Source organism: Calidris pugnax, unplaced genomic scaffold, assembly GCF_001431845.1.
Source record: "Calidris pugnax isolate Ruff unplaced genomic scaffold, ASM143184v1 scaffold147, whole genome shotgun sequence".
Classification (NCBI taxonomy): Eukaryota; Metazoa; Chordata; class Aves; order Charadriiformes; family Scolopacidae; genus Calidris; species Calidris pugnax.
This window is the reverse complement of record NW_015092359.1, coordinates 6,525,702-6,546,446: the sequence shown is the minus strand read 5'-3', so window position 1 is coordinate 6,546,446 and position 20,745 is coordinate 6,525,702. Positions and strand designations below refer to the sequence as shown.

Below are 20,745 nucleotides of genomic sequence, written 5' to 3'. Positions count from 1 at the left end.
TAAAGTTTGCCTCAGCACTCATTCCAAACATACGTAGTCCCTTCATGGCTATCAACTTCAACACCATTACAGTAGTATAAAGTAAATATGAACTCTATCTTTTTTTGAAGTTGTACTATATCACTACTGACGTAATTATTATGATGTAATTAACTGCAATAATAGCATCAAACACCCCCTAGGCTGGGTAACAGTAGGTTCCAACAGCTGAACTTCACACAAAACTGTTGATGTGTTGTGTGAACTGGACAATACAGAAATCCATTAGATCTTGATCTTCAGGGGATCCCAACACAACACCCTGACACCCCTGGCACACTTCAAAATACAAAGCACTTCAATTTTCAAACCAAGCAGAGATAGATCTCTTTTCCCTCATGCTAATAATCAGCAGTTTTTCCCCTAATTGAGAGGATATAGCAGTTAGAGGAAAGCTGAAAACACAGATAAATACGACTGTGTTAGCAGGGTTCATCACTAGGACAACCAGCATTCAATCAGCTCTGCTCTCCCTAGCAGGTCTCGCTCAACACATTGTGGGGATTACTGCCGAGTTTGGGAGGGCAGCAGGATAACATGATATAGCAATTCATGCTCTAACAAAAAGAGCTGTAAAAGCAGCCAAACAGACAGCAGTCATTTTGCAAGGTCTCACGGGAGCCCTGTGTGCCTGAACTTTTGTAAAGCTGACCACATCCTAGCTTTTTTCAAACAGAAGTAGACATCACATGAGCAGTATTTGTGACGAACAGCAGGGAATAGCAAATGTGTTTTCCTATCACTGAAGCTGAGTAATACTGCTCAAGCACAGCCTCCCAGCCAAGCAGGGCACAGCACACACAACAGTAAAATGCAGCAGCACAAATTAAAATTCTGTGTACATACTCCCAACCACAGATAGGTTACAGGTGTGATTCACTGGAAAACAAGCAGCTGACCTAAGAGTTTGAACAGATTCATCTCCAAAAAGAACTGAATTTGCACTCCAACAAAGTGCTCTTCATGAAAATACACTGCCAGTTTGTCTGTGAGGCTGCTGAGCTGTGGGCCTGAGCTTTCAAAGTTCACAGCCTCAAGACAATTGTGCTATGCAGACTTGATCAAGACCAATCCTTCCAATGCTTCTGGCTCTGCAACAAGCTTCCTCAGAGCCAGAGTCCTTACAGCCCTCAGACTGACAAGGAAGATCTCACTTTCCAGGCTCCAGCTCCTGAGTTTTGTCCTGCAAAAGCAGGAGAGGTTAGAGAGAGCTCAGACTGGCAGCAGTTGCTCTTCTCCATCCTTCCTAGAATACACAGCAAACCCACCTCATTTTACTAAACTCTTAAAAATCTCCTCTGCAAAACACTGAGCCATCTAAATAAGAAGATTTTAAACCTACCGACCGACTGTGGGGTACAGCTGGGCTGTCTGAAAAGTTTCTTACTACTGACCCTGCAATCTAATTTCAAGGAATGGCTTATATTATACAATGAGCAGGATTGCCATTTGTACAGCATAACAGTACTTCAGGTGAGTTCCTATATGGTAGGCCAAACCTGCTCAGATCCAAAAATATGATGACTGAAATCTCACTGAATGATTCCTGAGAGAGTTGTGAGCTGGAATAGATTGGGTTTGTCGCTCCAGATGGTTTGGTTTCTAAGTGTATATTAAAATTCTATGGCTTATAGAGTCAAAAAAGGGAAGAAAAAAATATTTGTCTGGGACCCTCTCCCATCAGAATGGTCATTAGGAGTTCAAAGAATCTTTCTTCAAACATAGTATCAGCTGCCCATTTTAAAGCCTGCTTGTCTTTTATTAAGTTCTGAATACTTTCTGGACTTTTTCTTTGTTCCTTTAGCAGTGAGGAAACAACCAGGAAGAGCCCATAGCATCACAACATAGGAGCACAAGTCTGAACACTACTGGAAAGCATTTAAGGTATAAAAGCAGAGTATTCATTATAGAGTAAAACAGCCAGCTTTTTCACCCCATCTACAGAAAAAACATCAAATATCAACTTTGAAAAGAAAGCTTCTAATCCATTACCACCAAGTGACTATAGTAAATAAACTCAAGAGCAAAAGGATGCCAGACCAAACCCATCGTCTTCTCCAAGTTTATGTTAAGTGATTCTCTGTAAAGAGACTTCAGTATTCCCTTCATAGGGGGCACATAAAACAAAGGCAAAGATACACAAAGTAGCATTAACTGCAGGATAGTTGGTAACATCCAGCACAGTTCAAGGAAAAAAATCTCAGGGCACCACATCAAGCAAATTAACACTGTAAATCCCTGGAGTGTAAGACAAAGGAGTGGAGGGAGGAGTTGGGAAAAAAGAACAAGGTAAAATTTGGTTATATAATGAAGCTACCCAGCAACACATTTTTCTTACTGTTGCAATGCACTACTAGAGGCAGAAAGAAGAGCAGCATCAGAAGCAATTTTGATTTTTTTTTCTCCTGTTGGCAAAGGGCATATCTTAAGTACCTAAGTATGAAGCATACTCATCTTCTATAAAAATATGGTAAATAAACTGAATACAGCTTGCCCCTGAATCACAGTAATTTGTGGAATAAAACAAACAGGTATCTCTTAGCAACATAAAAACATTTGTGCAGCATGGCATAAGTAATAAAGATTCTACTTTAGAGTCCCAGATTCATCCAGCTAATTAAGTGCTTAAATCCTCGAGAGATTATGCTTTTCCAAGTCAGCATTTTTACCACAAGAATGTTGGTAAGATCTGTACCAGCAAGATTTACAGGATATGTGAATAATTACACTAGTGAATTCAGAACTAAATCAGATCCACCCACTCAACGCAGGACACATGGTTATTTATCTACCCCCTCCTTTGTATGTTGTCCATTTGGACTAGAAAATCTTTGCATTCTTACAGAAGAGCTTTTGCATCTGGTACTACACACATGATGCAACACATCTGAAAAATATTCCCTTATTCCCACCTGATTTCTCACCAGAAGCAAGGGCTACTACACGCTTAATCCTGAATACTTTTGCCTAGTTCTTAACGCTTGTTCCGGGGACAGCAGCAGCATTCTTGTAGAGGTCTTTTCATCGTTACATTATGCAACTTTAATATTAGTTTAATGTTGCTTTATCCTGTGGATTTTAAAAACACAAATCTCCAGCCCCAGAATAACACCCTTCATCCCTCTTAAGATAGAAAAGTGGTCATAACAGGCTTGTTCTCTACTTACTGGACTATTAATCTTCAAACATAATCAGCACACACAAAAGGAAAACAAACCCCTTCAGTCATCAAGTGGGAAGATCAGAGAAAAAAACAGATGTAATAATGCACTGTAGTACAACTCATTTCTAATCTATCCCGACTTTTGAATGCTTGGCTTCACAAATTCAGAATGATCTTTTAACATTGCTCTGCATATTTAATCTCCATTTTCAGACTAGTTAGCTGAATATTCTTCCTTCTCAGTAAGCTCCTGTAGGTTAGAACTTCAAGTAGACACCCTTGTCAAGTTATAAGTCTGCTTAAAGTAATGTTAGTTACTCTTTCAGCATACAAAACATTTGCTAATTCTTAATGCTTTGCACTTTTCAGAAGGCAAATATCTACTATGGTATCCAGCTACAGCATGGATATCCCTGGTTATTTCTTGGTTCATGTGAATGACAATTAGTACCTATCTAAGGAGAAACATCAGAATTTACATGAAACCAACCAAAAGTTTTCACACCAGAACTTACATAACTTTTGACATGGCATTCTGGACAACATTGAAAAAAAGTTAAAACCATCCTACAGGTTCTTTGTGTCTAATCTGCTGAAACACATTAGCCTTAAGCAATGCAGTTTAAAAAAGATTTTTAAATGCATGCCCCTTTTTTTTTCACTAGAAAACACACTTCAGAATTTGAGGTCAAAGAAAATGTGTTTGAATAAGAAAAGCAAAACAAAGAATTACATTTCTAAAGTTGTTCTTAAGAACCCTATTAGTTGTTTTTTTATTTTCAGAATTAGTTTGAAACACCACATGCAAGCTGTGGCCAAGATGCCTGTATATAAACTGGAGTTTATATACAATCCTATGTGTGCCATCCATGCACGTGAATAAATTCAGTCTCCCCAGCATCTGAGCCTTTTCTACGCAGGAAATTATGTCAAGTTTCTCAATTTCCTTTCTATTGTATTTATGCAATTTGATATAGGCAAACCTACGTAAGCTCTGCCATGTGCCAAGATAAGTGGAAACTATGAAGTATCATTGGTGAAGCATCTAGCTTGATATTTCAAGCTAGAAAACCCTGCTGAGAAGCTAAGTGCAGCAGCTTAGGGTCACTGCTGTGAAAAAAAGAGTACCACAGCTTTTGGCTGTTTCAACACGGGCAAAGGAAGACTGTGCCTCTGAATGCAATACAGACATTGTCTCAGCAGTCTTGACAGAGTAAGCCATATTCAATAGGACAAACATTTAATGCCTTCCAGTTTTATTTCATACTGCAAAAATCCAGGCAGCTTTGTCAAATATAGCATCTACATTAGGTTTCAAAGAAACCTACACTTTTCAAGTACATGTTTTTATTGATAATTACCAACTTGTTGCCAAAGATCAATTTTTAACTGTGTGCACAGAGTTATTCCCCTTGATAAGATGGAGTACAAAGATCTCTTTTAAAAACACTAGTTTAAACTGAACTTTTACTCATTAGTGTTTCTGTAAATGTTGTGTTGGAGCACAAAAGACATCTAGAACACTTTTTCTTTAGCACAAAAAGCCAGAATAATGGCATTGAACTGCTCCACATACTACTGTATCAGCAACAAGGTAATATTTTCACTTTGAAAATATCAAAGTATTACACATATTACACAGTAATATCAATTAAAGGATGCTTAGAATGCTCAAATGAATAAAGCGTCCAGTAGAAATTACACATCTTACTGGCATTTGTATTTGTCTCCCAGAAAGCTCAATCACAGCCACTTTAGAATAGTTAGTGTGGTTTAATTAAGACTAAATTAGGGTCAAGGTGAGCTTCTGAATTTCAATGTGGATGTGAGAAAGGCATACCACACTTCTAATTTTGCAAGAAAATCCCTAAATTGAGTGTTCAGACAACAGTTCCATTTGCCTGTGTTTATAGTACAATACAATACAACTTAGCCTATCCTACTTGCTTTCAACTGCACCATGGATTTGAGAATTACAGATAGTCATCAGCTAAGAAAACAAAAGTCTGGAATTCTGTAGCAAATTAGGACTTCATGTCCTAACACCGCGAAAGGACTTTGCAACATTAATGCAACATCCCTGTGGACCCACCATTTCCAAAGAGGCAAGTCACTAGAGAGACAGTAAAAAAGAGGTTAAAAACCTTGACCAAAAGCACATACTGACTCTTCCAAGACACTGCATAGACTAACACTCCTTATTCCTGAGGCACAATTCCAGAAATTCAGTCCTGTTTAAATGCAGGAATAACATCTGGTAGATGTTCTATAAACACAAAAGGAAAGCAGCTTTGTGTCTTCTCTGTATCTAACTTTTAAACAAATATTAATATGTTCACGAGTAATAAGAACAGGAGACCAGGTATGTATGAAAGGCTTGCAGCAACTTTTTTTTTTTCCATTACAGAGGCCTACAAACATGCCAAGTGTGCAAAATTAAAATTTTTATGAACAAAAAACCCTAAAATTTTAATGAACAAAAGGAGTCATATGGCTCCTAAAGCAAACAGACACTTCTGGCAGCTTCAGAGGGAGCTGGAAAGAAGAAACATTCTTCACTAAATCAATTCAAGCATCAAATACCATAAGCTGTTGAGAGGTGGCCCCCTCCTCGCAACAAATGAAAATACCTCAATAGACGTGGTCATGGTATGAGACTAACACACAACATGTATTTTAGACTAATAGCTGTGAGAATGAAACACTGCCCAAACTTAGTAACCTTAAGTGTCAATGAGAACATGTGATCTTCAACAGTACCTTTTTTTTTTTATTCTCAAAAGTGATTAAACTGCTTAGCCTGCACTCCTTCAAAATATTTAATTCTCAAAAGATGAAGGAAACATGAGGATTACGCTCTAATAAGCCAGTATTTAGAAAATCCTAATTAACTATTTGTATTACAATCCTGCATCTAGCATAATTTGTTAAACTGTATTTTTACCAACATATATTACTATGAGCACTTCAGTGATCAGAAACGGAAGCAGACACTTTATAAAGAATGTCAGTTCCACTGAGCTACTGCAAATTCACAGCAACTCTAAGAATTACTAGATTACAAAAATCTAAAAGGTCATACCATACAGGTATCTTTATATCCCAGCAGAAGAAATGGGGATGTGGGGGTGAACTATTCCATATCCAGAAAGACATAACCATGGTTAAAAGCTTTAGTGGTTTATGGCATTTCAAAGTAAAGACCAGGGACAATCCAGCACAGTCTAAAGGGCAGGACCTGTGCCAGGAGTCCACTTCTATTTTTGGCTCTCTCACTGGTGTGACATTCAGTGGGGAGCTACACCTCTCTTCCTTCAACCACTCCTGGTCCACAGGGAGAGAACTGCCTTTTGCTGTGCCCCTAAGTGACTAAAAAGAGGGAACTTCACGACAGTGATGATGGCAGATGGCACTGCTGTAGAATAAAAAATGGCAAGGGCAGAACAAAGTTAAGCCAGTAGGCCTCCAGTTTTGTGTTAGAAGCATGTAGCTCTCTCCTTCAACTAAGTATCGTTGATATCTTACTGGTTTTATCCTAAGAAACCAGTAACAAAAACCTACATGTTCTCATTTACCTGATCCATTCCCTGTCTTTGCAAGTAGAGTACAGTTGCTACAATAAACTGTAATTAGTTCTTTATTTATCTAGTTTTGAACTGCTAAAAATCCAAAGAATAAGGTTTAATACCATTCTTTCCCACACCATCATCAGTAACATTTAGTAAATTTAATTTGCAGGACCAAGCTCTGAGCCTGCATAATTTAAAGAGTTCACAACTTACCCTGTGAATTTTAAGCAAAATACAAGTAATCATAGATAAGAAATTAATACCTCAAACATTTGGTATGAAGAGAGATGGTCACATTTACCATTATACTAGCCACAAAGATTATAGTTCAACACAATTAATTTTCTAGAATAGGTTACTTTCAGCTTCAAACAAATAAAAAACAAACCAAAAAACTGACCTTGTTATACTTGGACCAACACTGAACTATAAAATCCCCATCATATTTTTTGTCATCTGACTGCTATTGAGTCACTGAAATACTGTAAATCACCTTTAGCAGTGATTAATGTAAACATTTACTTTATTAGAACCATAAATGAGAACATATCCTAACCCTTTTTCACTATTTCACATTCTAGCAAAGTAAAAAAGAAAGCTTAAAGAATTTGGGTTTAATTTTCCTCTCCCCTTTCCTTCAAAATGTATCAGCTTCCCAAGGCCAGCACACGCAGGAAAGATTTCAGCCATGCTACCATGGTACATAGCTGCCTCATTGACAAGATACAAGGTAAATATTAAGTGTTCTGCATCAGAGTAGATGTATTTCTAGTGAAAACTACAGAAAATAAGCGTGGCAAAAAGTATCAGTCCTTACAATTTTATAAATGTTTTCTGTAACACTGAAGCATATAATATAATGACCAGTGTTCTTTGCATGACCAACCCCAAATCTAGCAGTTGCAATTTGGAGTCTGTATGCTTTTCTAGACGTGTGGGATGCTAAAATTCACCTTAGCCTACACATTCCTTGGTCAGGTAAAAGATACAATGGAATTTCAGCCAGTGTGTTCATCAAACATGGCTAGTAAAAAATCATTCCAGTAATAAGTTTTTACAACCTTTTTAACAAATACAACCCTAAAAATGTGTACCTATGAATTTGGAGCCTATTTTAAGCACAACTGCATTCATCTTTAAAGAAAAGTAAGAGTTTCTCAACCTACTTAACTTGTTTTAGAAGTAGATCTTTCTTCCTAAATCATCTCTACTCTATTTGACCATAAACTTGGTTTCAACCCCCTCTCCTGCACCCCCTGGGTATTTCACTGCAATTAGCTCATTCCTCTGACATTCTCCTCTCCAATATTAACAGATTTCAGAATTTTCCTTCCATCTCTAGGACCAACCTCCCATAATATTTTTTTCCTATGACAGCACATCTTTGGTTACTGCATCACGCTGCCTCTCTGTCCCCTAGACATAAGAAGTATCTCTGGAAGTTTTGTACCTTTTCTGCTAGTCTGACATTACCACTTCTTGAATCCACTGATTCCCAGTCTGCAAAGACATTTTACAGATCAGCTGTTGCCAAATCCTAATTGACTTCCATATTCTCTCCCTAATTCAGCAGTATTTCTAACCTCTCTGAATTTTTCATTCAACTGCCTCTGTCTTCTTTTCAATAGCAGGCTTCTGGGTATATCCCAGGATGTCTCAAATGTATCGAAAAATTTAAACCCCTTCCTTGTCCATACAGATGTCCTCTGCAGATTCATTTCAACCATTATGCCTAGGTTCACATGAAAAGAACTGTTGCAGTTTCTCCTCTTAAAGAACATTTAAATTGAGCTGAAAACTTTAAAATACATCTTTTTAAAATGGAGAAAAGTCTCAAAACACAGAATAAAATCAGTTCATTTTATATATCAACATAAATCGGATATGAAGATCTAGAATCTCGCTCAAGGAAGCCAGTCTAAATATGGAGCGGGTTTTTTATTAGCATTATGTTCCACTTCAGTGCTAGTTGGTACAGACAGGAATCTTGGATACACTTGACTAATGAAACAGAGTGACAGTTGCAATATTAACTATTACAGAGTTCTCTTCTCCCCTTTTATGTGGTAAAAATCTATATTTTTCGGTGCACATACACACAGAAATAATTTTAAAGTCTTGTGTCATTGACATACATAATATTAATTCTTCTTAACTGACATCAATATTAAAAATTAAATCATTCAAATTAAATTAGCATTAATTTACTAATTAAAAACAATTTCCAAGACAAGCAATCTATATTTAATATCATGCCTTTCTACAAAGACAGGAAGAATCCTTACAATGCTGATATATACTTCTTGTGTCTAAAAAATGTGCCTTTCTACAAAGACAGGAAGAATCCTTAGAATGCTTATACATACTTCTTGTGTCTAAAAAATGTCTCCTAGAATTTTACATTTTAAAGTGTCAGCCTGATCTGTAATCTTTGATTTTTGTAATAAATTCTGAACTTGGCAATACATTTAAAGTGTCAGCCTGATCTGTAATCTTTGTAATAAATTCTGAACTTGGCAATGCGTATTACAAGAGACTTCTCTTCCTTTTTTAATGGATAACTAATATGTCATCATCCAAAGTTCAAAAAATTCTCATAGGAAAGCAATTTCCAGCCTGTCACTGTAAGTTGCTATGGCAACCACCACAATGGATAGGAAGGCTCTAACCTCATTCTGATGAATAAAATGGGAAAAAATATCACTACATTCTTCGACTTATAGAAATGTAAGACTGTACGGATAATGGATGTTACCTGTGTGGAGCAATAGCAGCAAACAGAACAGGACTATAAAATACAGTAGGGAAAAAGGTAGTGAAGAAAAAGATGGAGTCTACCCTAACAGTCTAAAAATAGATTGACTTCAAATGAAACACGTATAGTTGAAAGTATCTACAGAACAAAAAGCTCCATCTAGAGGCTAAAAAGCAAGGGATATTAAAACAAGCTTACAGGTAAAAGGTTTTCAAGACTTTTTAAAACTACTCTCAAAAATGGTCTGCAGGATCTCCTAATTATAATAAAAAATTGGCTTCAAAATACATTATGTAAAAGTTACCTGATCTTTAAGAATCTAAGCTTTTCATTAAAAACAAACTGAAGAAAAATCTTGAAAGAAAATATCTAAAATCAAAAACTGCTCATTCATATCTTAAGTTTCTTGCATTTCAGTGAAATTCACACCGAAATCCTGGCCTTAAGGAAGTCTGTACATTTTGCTCGTATTCAGTGTGATCAAGATTTCAGCAGCACAGAATGTAAATCAACAAAGTCAGCCTTCCAGCATGACGTCAGCGAAAATTTATACCCATGTTCAACACTAAATGAATGGTCCAATAAAGAATGAAACTTCTTGTATGTGCAACACTTTTTAGTCCTCAATCCCTCATATTTACCTATCATTTCCCACTTATTTATGCAAGAGTCAAAATACTCCTTCTAAGCTATTACTCACTCCAAAGCAAACCCTGCTTTGCATGTCACCTATCAAATTCATCATCATCATATTTTATGTCTGCAAGGAAACGATTACTTCCATATTTTAGGACAAAATCCAAGTTTCAGCATATGCTTAAGAAACTACACCAGGCTCAGGTAAAACAGGCCAGTTCTTTTCCCTGGGAAGATGGGAAGGAACCAAACCTGCAGCCGACTGCTTGCATTAGCAAACACTCCTGTGCTGCATCTGCAGCACTAAGTAGCCTGTGGCTGCCTTCCCACATCTAATCCCTCAATTCAAACACAATAAAGTTGCATTTGACTACCCAAGACTCTCCAAAGACGATCTGGCCAACTGATTTTCAAAACAGATCTTCTCTAATGTGCTCTCACTTCACTAGAGAGCTTTAAGTATGGGTGCATAGTCATACCTCCAACTCTCCTGCTTAAAATCTTATTTTTTCCACTTCCTACTCATTCTGTTCTCTCTCCGTCTAGGCTCTGCACGTGCATTACAGTAGTGCTTAGAATACATCACCAGCACTGTCCTCATGATTCCTCACAGATTATATTTTACCTTGCAGCCTGCACTAAAAGATAATCACATAAAGGCATTGTTTCTTGAGCCCATACCGGACGCTTCCTGGCTATGCCTCACAATGCAAGCAGTGTACAAAACAGAATTAAAAGGGTCAGAAAATCAGAAGCAAAGGACTGCTGCTGGAAAACCATTGGCTTAGAGGTCTGCCGCATTACTGCTCCAGAACAAAGGCAGGCTTTGTTATTCAATCCATGCTTCTGGAAATGTTGGATTGCCTCACGGTGCTTTTCCCACATTTTTACACTTTCCCTATCTTTATCCTCCTCTCAAACCCTTATTCCTCTTTTCCATCCTCCCACCTTGTCTTTTTCTATTTACCTATTCTAGAATTGTACTTTCTTATGGTATCCCTACTTTTTTAACTCTATGTTATTGAGTATTTAGCATCATAATAAGATAAACATTGTTTATGATAGACCAAAACACCCCTTCCAGCTCCCCCTAAAAAATACTAATATTAACAAGCCAAAACCAGTAAAACAACTGAAAAATCATTTTATTACCATTAATAAATGATTTTTAAAAGTCCAGGTGCTGCATCTATGAAAATCATACTATTTTGTCCCAAAAGTTTAAGTTTGAAACTTACGCAAGTGTGAAAACACCTGTCCAAAAGACACTGCACAAACTATTCCTGAAAAATTTCTACAAGGTTACACATTGTTCCCATATTTGAAATAGCACTCACCAGGAATCTGTCTTGAAACATCTTACAATATTGATTGAGGCACTGTATTTCTCTGAAAAGCGTTCAATTTCTTTGATCATAGAGATCTACAAATTTTTAAGAAGATTCATACACATACAGTCTCTTAAGTTCTGAATATCTAGCAAATACAAACCACAGCTTGCATAGGAATTCAGTGCCAGAATTTCTTCCAGATTATTTATCACAGTTTAAATACAAATGTATGTTTAGGATTACTGTTTTATATTAATTTGCCAGAGCAGAAGCAAGCCTCATTTTGTTTTTATTTAATATATCATTTTAAATAACCATTGAATCTAGAACACAGTATTATGATTTCTTAGGAAGCATGATAAAAAATTCTATGGGCTCTGGAAAAAACTTCAAGAATTCAAACCTATTTTGGTCTTCTATTAATATGTACTAGCAAAGAGAAATAAGAGCCTTTTAAAATAAAGGCCTTTTAAAGTAGCTGTTCATATACAATAGCTCCCTTTTCACATGCAAGTTCACCAACTTAATGCCAAAAATAAATTCACTACATTTTCAATAAATCAGATCCCACACAGGAAGCAAGGAAAAGTGTTTATCTTTCAGCATTCTACTGTAGGATCTCCAATTTAATAATTTGAATCATAATGCATACTTCAAAAACCATACTTCGACTTCAGCATTGCAACATTATGCTGACATCAGAGGAAAACATTGATTTCTAGCATGAAACGAAGAAGAGACATTTCAAAACAACTTTATTTGCTCTGAATATCAAACGCAATGTACATCAAAAGCTTCAACAATATTATTTTTTCAGTCACAATCCAGCTTGTTGATCCTACTTAAAATTGCGTAACAATGAAAAATAAAAACTTTAATTTCCTTTTGGAATAGTCTGTATGCCAACACATCTTTGAGAACAAGCCAAGTCTTGTTATTCTAATTTTGCAGCTCCATTACAAGATCCCATAATACACACAAACTTTCTGGTATTGGGGTAAGCACAGTTTCCTTTAAAGTTCATTGACATAGATAACAGGGAAGGGAAAAGCATGGCAGAAAACACTGTGTTCTGTTCTAATTCATGCAAATACAAGAAATATCAGGAGCTAGGCTGTGCTTTCACTTAAATCTGCTCAATTAGAATAAATCAACTGACTAGAAATTTTTGCATGAGAAAATACTCCAACAAACAGAAATCAAACTCCGATTCTTCATACGTTCATTTTCAGTGCTCTAAATTAGCTAGAGGGGTGGTACCAAGATACTAAATTTACAAAATATTTAGATCAGGCTATTAAAGGTCTAACACTATTTTCTATACAAAAACCCAACTTCATTTTATCCAAGTTCAGTTTTGAAGCAATTCCTGTGTCAGAAAGAACTGTCCGACTTTGCACAAATAATTACCCATCCATAATAAAGCTTAACAAAGGAAAGTTTTATCATTGCTCATTCTTTGAGAGATTTTTAAAAACTCCCTACAATCTCCCCACATACACTTGCAAAAAATTATAGTTGGAAGCAATTGTATTGGGTTTTGTGTTTTTCCAGGCATCATCTCCTAAGGCTTTAAGCTTTTGGCAACTGGTGATTTCCTAAAGAAAATCACACCCGTTCTTCTAAAGACACCAAAATATTTCAAAATTTATTTCCAGAAGGTAGAGACTACAGGCCTTGATGAAATGTGTATTTATGCATTAATTTTTTTAATTCAGGAAAAAATCAAATCAACTTAAAGGAAAAGGTTTAAATATAAGTACAGGCTAAGAAAGCATTTCAATAAGTTCCTCACTCTGTTTCTTAATTGACAAGTTTGAACAATTAAAAAACAGTTCTTTGGTCACGTGTATGAATAAAGGCTTTTTTTCATTTCATAAGAAAACAGTATGTTAGGGAAATACACTGACAAACTGTGTGACACTAGAAATGAAATCTGACTGATGCCACAGACTATTTTTAAACCTTAAAGACTTTTTTTTTTACAGCTTAAACAAAGCATCTTCTCAGCTGCTCAAAACTCAAAATAATTATTGAAAGTACAATTACATTGCTGATATGTGAATCTACTTATCACTTTGGATTAAAAAAGCTTCTGTAAATGACTTTAGTAAGACTAAGAAAAAACACAAGAATACTTACATTGCATTTACTTTATCTTCTGGGCCCTGAACTTGGCCTGTTACAGTTCCTTGACTGGTATTTTTAACCCAGCCAACCACTCCTAATTTCTTAGCTTCCTCTTCTGTGTACTGATTTGAAAAATAATGAAAGAGGACAATCAGTGTCAGCACATATATCACGTGTACACCACTTAAAACCCCTTTCATTTTCATAGCTTTCATAGCATACACTTAAGAAAAAAAAATCATCCATAGATGATGCTCATACTGAAGCATTAAGATATTCCTGTCAGCTCTGAAGTTGCAGCAGACGCAGCCAACTTTTGAACAAGAATGACATTTTACATATACATAATTACTCATATACATGAGTTAATTCCCACTTCCATTTTCACAGCTTTTAATACTTTTCTTCAAAAAGCTATACATACAATGTCTCCCACCAAGATACTACACTGCTCGTAATTAGTCATCTTCCTCTTTGCTTTATTGTATGTATATACATAGACACCTTCTGATGGTGTAGGGCTTTTTTTTTTTATTCACAGGGATGCCAAAGACTCGCTCCCCTTACTTCAGGAACTCTTAACACAAAGGACTCTGCTAATCCCACAGCACTCCCTTGTACCTAGCTCTACTCCTTTCTATAGAGGCTCATTTGCCTCTTCAACCATCACAGTGTCTAAACTCATTAAATTTGCTACATGTACCAACTTCACAGTTCCTTTTCTTCAGTTTCCTTTTAAATCATTTCCACCTAACTTTCATCTCAAAATCTATCCCCAGCGGCTGCATTACAACTAACAAATAGCAGCAAAAGTCATAACCTAATTATACTGGCTTTATAATATTTTTTCAATACCACAACGAATTATGGTTTCCCAGCTACTGACTTCTTGTGATGAAATCAGGAACTTCTAAGTACCCTGTGTTTTGAGGCGGTCAGTTGTTTTTGGTTTTTTTTAAACTTTCATTTTCTATCTTTCAGGTACATATGAAATATATGCATGGTTTTCATAATTTGTCTCTGAACACTGGAATGGTAGGCAATGGAAAGCCTTCAGATCGATATGACTATATTCCAAAAGATGAAACAAATTTTGGGGCAATCTAGGCAATGAAAAAGTGCTGCTTACTACGAAGAATATTTTTCCAGTTGATTATGAGCAGCTTCTCCATATGAACTTGTTCAAAAGCATAGGAATGCAGCTGACAACCAGCTTCTCAATGCTGCTTATTAGCTCAGGACTGGCAGTGTGTTGTGTGTACACATGGCTCCAGGTCAGACCAAAACAAGGCACAGCAAGCTTGCACCTGCCCACCACATAACACGTGGAGACACTTTACACTTGCTAGAATAATCGAATTCAAGACACACTATATTGCAATCCTCTATCCATTTCAATTGGAATGATACATATAAAATAAGCATAAAAACTTTTAGGTCTAACATTAAGCATGGGCCAACTGTTTTCAGACAAAAAACTGTTCTTATTTGAAACGTGCCCTCGTTTCTTGGGTTTCTGTGAAACGCAAAACTCCCTGCTGCACATTCAGAGCTGGTGGAGATGTCTGGCTGGGATATGAGCCACAGACTGCACGTTTGTAGCACACTGTTACAAGGAAACACAACAAGCTTCCTTAAATATAGGTACTATAACTGCATTTAAAAAATTAAACTGGAACACAATGTTTCAGCAGGTAATATCAAGATCTTCGGTTAACCTTTCTAAAGATTAACGTGTTATAACACTCTTGTGGCTGTTTTATCACAAGTAATCCAAACACAATCTTTAGATACTATACAAAGAAGCAACACATTAGTAAGCTTTTAGAAATCCTTTTTAATATAACAGTAATATAAACCAAGTATTTTTTTCCTTTTAAATCCATTTGCAATAATAATCATTTAACCTAGAGATCAAAGTTCAGGTTGGATCTGTTTACACTCCACAGAGCTGCTGCTGTATTTTTAGCACTGGAAATACTACACTGTAAAGCAGAACTGATAAATCAGACATTGCCTTACCATCCTGAAACAAACACCTAGGAAAGAAGAAAGAAAAAGACAGTAAAATAATTTGAAATAATACCACTTCCAGAAATATCACTGAATATAAGGTTACAGTGCGGACAAGTCACCTGTAGTTCTTTTTTACAGACATTTCAGAGAGCAGTTCTGAAATTTTAACATTGGGCAAACTATAAAGAATTTGGGTAAAAAGGAAAGCCTTCCCTTTGGCAAACGATTATCTTCATCAACGCGGTTAGCGCATTCGGCTTTCTTTGATGAAGATGCTGCAGCCTGGGAATTGCCTTTGACTTAATTTTCACTTCAAAGTTTTGTTGCCAAGGCGGGGAGGGCGAAGGGGGACGGGGGGGGGGACGGACATTCCCACATAACCTGACAGAAGATGCGACCACAAACGCGAGTAACGCGAAATGCTTTTGACAGACCAGCCTGCGCTCCCCAGTGAACCGAGTGAGCCTTTCAGCGGGGGCGTATTTATGAACTTTTTTCCCCTTCCCGTTGGGGATGAGGCGGCGACCGCTCCCCCGCACGACACCATTCGCCTCAGCTGGCGCCCGGCTTCCTCAGGCCTCGCGCGCATGCGCCGCCCGCCCCAACCCCGCCGCCACCACCTCATCCCGGAGACCGTCTTTACCTTGCACTCGCCCGAACACTTCATAATCCACCGACTTGAGGGCGCCGGAGGCCTTCGTAAGGGCAGACATGGCGGCTGCGCCGGCGAAGGAAGGAAGGGCGGCTGCCGCTGCTTGCCGGGCCGCGGCTGAGTGAGGCCGCCGCGCTCCCCTGGACGGCAGCGCGCGAGGCCCAAGCTTCCCGCCTCAGCGGCCGCCTCACGCCGCGGCGGCCCGGGGATGGCGGGGGGCGGGGACACACAGGAGCCCCCAAAACCTGCCGCCCTCAGCCAGGGGTGGGAACTGCCACTCGCGAACGTCCCCCGTGAGGTACTTACTGCGCCCCCAGAAAAGCGCTGTTCCCCCTCATGTCTGAGGGCACAACTGCGCTGAGAGGACAAAGGTCCCAACGAAACCGTCTCCTGTGTGAGGGCGGGCGCAGCAGGCCCCATGGGGGTACAGGCACCCAGCCGGGCTTCCCGCCTCGAGCATCCCAGGTCGCCAGGCTTGGCCTTTCTCAGGCAAGAATCATTGAAACATGCGTTTGCCGTACATGGCTGAACTTGAGGTGATTTTGACTGGTAAGTGGAAAGTCAGGCTGTGTGACTGACCTTTTCTCACATCTCCACATTACTTAAGTTTTCACCCAGAGTTTCGAAAGCTCATTTCTCTTGCTGAGGCCAGTGGCAAAGGCAGCAAGGGGCTGGGCTCCTCAGCTGCAGCAGCAGGCCTAGGAGTTGGAAAGCTCACCTCACACAAACTATTTGCCTGACTTTCAGTCAGTGCTCGAGTTTTCATTAGCAAACGTTTCCAGAAGTGTTTGCATGTAATTTCTTTTATGTGGATGTTAACATGCAAAAATATAGGCCAGAAACTGGTTGTTTAGTAGGCTGAATCTCCAACCGAACACCACAAAAATCTTTGAGGTGTTCTATGCCCGCTTGCACTTAACTTTTTTCTCACCCTCCCACATTTGCTTTTTCTAAAAAATGTGTCTTCAGGCAGAATTCTACACTAGAAACAACATTTAACAAAACTCAGAAGATAGACTCAACTTTCTCTTACTCAACGAGATATGAAGGCAGGTTAACTGTGACTTTACAATAAAAAAATCAAAATAATAATTTTATTTACTTTCTCCATTAGGCAATTCCCTCCCTCACACCATTTCATGTCTTAGCAGTAATGGAGCATAACCTGAATTGTTTACATGTTTGTATCTAAAGACTAGAAGGAAGTTAAAACTAGATCATGACCTGGAAAAAATTAAAATTGTGTCCTGAGATGCATCAATTAACTAGAGAAACAACTATTCAATTCAGTGCACAACAAAAATATTCACATTGTTTCAGAAAACTTTCAGTATCACTGGGAATAGGAACACAATGGAAAAGGTTTCATAATTTGCTTTAACTGTATAACATTAAATCAAACCATTGCCTTCTACAGGGGTCGTACATTTTGCTAGTGTGGAATCAGCACCATTTTGTTTCTAAAAAAATGCTACAGCAAGGAACAGAATGCAGTATAGACTGAAAATCTTTTGTCATTTACTGCCATCTATCAGCAGTGAATAGCAAAACAGGTAAAAAATAAATTTACAATAGCAGCGTATTTACAGTAGAAAGCATTGTAATGCAAACCTTGAAACCTAGTACTGATTACACTTTGCTGTCTGCACATTCCAGTACTGGTAATGGCAACCTTTGTTTTATCAAAAGAATCTTTGACTTTTCAAGTAGGTTTTCTTGATGTCACTCAGGGCTCCTCATATCTGCACTGACTCATCTCAGGATGGGATTCTATTCCTATTCCTGTCCCTGTCCGTGAGAGCTTCCTGGCTCAGTGATACTAATTTCCTGTCTTCCTAATACTATTATAGTTTTTTCAGAAGAGTCAGTTTAAGATAATTTTTTTTCAATTTGCCATGAGAACATCTTGCCATTCTTTCCCTGGGCAAGTCTGAGTTTCTCATTATTTCACAACAAGGAGCAGAGAACCCATGCAGAGCCTGAAGAACTCCAGAAGATGATAACTAATATTTTAGTCCAGTCCAATCAATATAATTTAACAAACGATATTTAAATACTCTAATTAGCACATGAGCTCTAGCATACATTATGAAGAAATGTAAAGTCTGTATGAAGTCAGTAATATTCTGAATTTCCCCCCCTTTTCAACTGTTTCCTTCAGGGTGGTGCTGTTGGAAGAAGAATAATCAGCTGGTTGCACTTCCTAAAGCTACAGCCAGTTGTAAAAAAAATGCTAAACATCTACATCTGTTAAGGCACAAGAGATATTCCTTGGTTATACTGCAGAGGAATGCAAATGATTATGAACATTTCCTGCAACGAACAAATTGTTGTACCTTTAGGACGAGCTTGAAGATGAACAGAGAGTGTAAGGCCATTACATCTGTAGATAAAAAGCAGTCTTTCATATGGCTTCCAGTTTAGCTGTTACCACGTTGGATTTAGTTTACTACTCAGTAAATAAGGGTGACCTTTTATTATTACTAAAACAAAGCAGCAACAGTAACAATTCATCTTAGTGAGAAATTCCAGGGGCTGCAGTGAATTCCAGTGAGGACCATTATGGTGCCAGTTTTCCCCAGCCTTTGCTGTGCTCACAGCAGTTGCTTTTTTAAGATTCATCTCCTATTTCACCATATTAATTTCACTTCTTTTCTGTTCACTACATATACTTGTTAATTCAGGTATGTGCTAGACAGCTTTGCTGTCTCTTTCAGAAGACACTGTTTTGTGTTCTTGCTTCTGCTATAGAGATTGACTTTCGCTCCCAGCACAGTATCATCTAGGAACAACTCTTATTGCAACTTCAGCTTGTACAGAAGGGTTTCTTCTGCAAGGTGCTTTACTTGGCAAGCTTTTCACAGCTGGTGAAAACTCTATTGCAGATAGATCTAGTTTTACTACTAGGTCATCTGTCTCTACTCTGAGCATTAAGCCTTTAAAATTTCCTCCCTGTACTTTAAGTGCAGTAAAATTTTCCCACTCTCTTGTTTTTAATCAGAGCATAAAGAAAGGATATAGTGAAGAATATCATCACTGGAAAACACCCAAAACCTGTAACTGTGCCATTACAGCCAAACATCAGGGAATAGTGTATAGGTGGCTACGCAAGAAGCTGAGGGTGACCCCAGCACTTAAGTGACAGTCCCACAGTACCTGAATAGGGCAGGTAGAGTTAGAGGGTGGCAGCATTAGAAGATTAGACTGGAAACACAGCTATAACATAGAGGTAAGGTTCATCCAAAAGGCAAGGCTGAAGGCAGAACTGAAGACTAGTCTGCCTGTAACTTGCAGGAAGTAAGTGTGCTCAGCCCTGAGCTTCAATGGAGCTCCTGGACCAAGGCACTGAGCAGTTGTGGTTGGGTCCCAGATGAGGCTGGTCAGGATAATTAGACCTATTGGTGCTCTTGGCACTGACCACTATATACAGCGGTATACATATGTATATGTAGGTTTTTATATATATATAGTTTTTTATAAAAGAGTCTCTTATTTATTAAGCTTTTGTTTTGGTAGTTAAAGTTATTTTGAAAGTTGTAGGCTTCGTTATTTATGCTCTTTGTTCATTTCTGGCACAGAGATTTCTTTCAATACCCACTACTCCTGCTTTCTCTCTATGTGGCTGAGACCTCACGCCACCATATCTACTTGATGTCTTTGGGGTTCACACTGATGTCTCATCAGGCACATTATCTCCCACCTTGCTGTCTCAATTCATCCTTCAACTTGTAACTATGCTGGTATTTTTCTGCACCATTTTAATTTAACATGTCTCATCCTCAGACGTGTCCATGATTGCACTTCTGCTCTCCCACTACCTTTTTGTAGGGTTTCTTGCACAATCTACAAACTGTTTACATTCCTGACTTTTCTTTGGAGTTTACTCCTCTCTCAGCCATCAACTTGCTAGCTGATATCTTTAGCCATACATTTTCTTTAGAATTTTTAATATTTGTGCAACTCTGTTTCATCACCCTTTATCTGAACCAAACTCTAAACCTGACATCCTTGCAAATAGTCCCCAGCTGATTTTGATGACAGTTTTCCCAAAGGATACCAAAGCCCCTAGATAAAAGAAGCTACTGCCTGTGTTACCTAGAGAGTTTTGAATGCTTAGGAAGGAAGTTAGAAGCTATGTAAGTTTAGTTTGTACTTTCTATTGTTTTGGGGTTTTTTTGCTTGGTTTCTGTCAAATGCAATGTATATCAGTCTCTCTTCTATCCTTTAAAATAATGCCCCACCCTTCCTTTGTGCTTAGTTTTTCAAGCAAAATTAATTTATCTTTTCCTTGTTCCCTTATCACACTTTCTTCTCTTAAATTGCTTTCACTCTCGTTACTTCATTTTTTAATAAAAATTAATAGTATTTCATCTTTACAGGTTTTACTTCAAGTTGTCCACGCTTCTTCAGTGTCTTTATTTTGCAGTCCTTGATTATATCATATCCAACCAGCT

General features: G+C 37.9%; 1 protein-coding gene across 1 annotated transcript in view; it reads right to left on the bottom strand.

Moving 5' to 3' along the window:
* ACYP2 (acylphosphatase 2, muscle type) overlaps window positions 1–16,478 on the bottom strand; it is a 43,328-nt gene extending 26,850 nt beyond the window's left edge. Inside the window, exons 1-3 of the mRNA XM_014962530.1 lie at window positions 16,283–16,478; window positions 15,646–15,662; window positions 13,636–13,745 (exon numbers count right to left, since the gene is read on the bottom strand). Coding sequence (XP_014818016.1) covers window positions 13,636–13,745; window positions 15,646–15,662; window positions 16,283–16,352 — 197 coding nt within the window. The 5' untranslated portion in view covers window positions 16,353–16,478. The remainder of the gene's footprint in view (window positions 1–13,635; window positions 13,746–15,645; window positions 15,663–16,282) is intronic.
* Window positions 16,479–20,745: the final 4,267 nt, after the last annotated feature.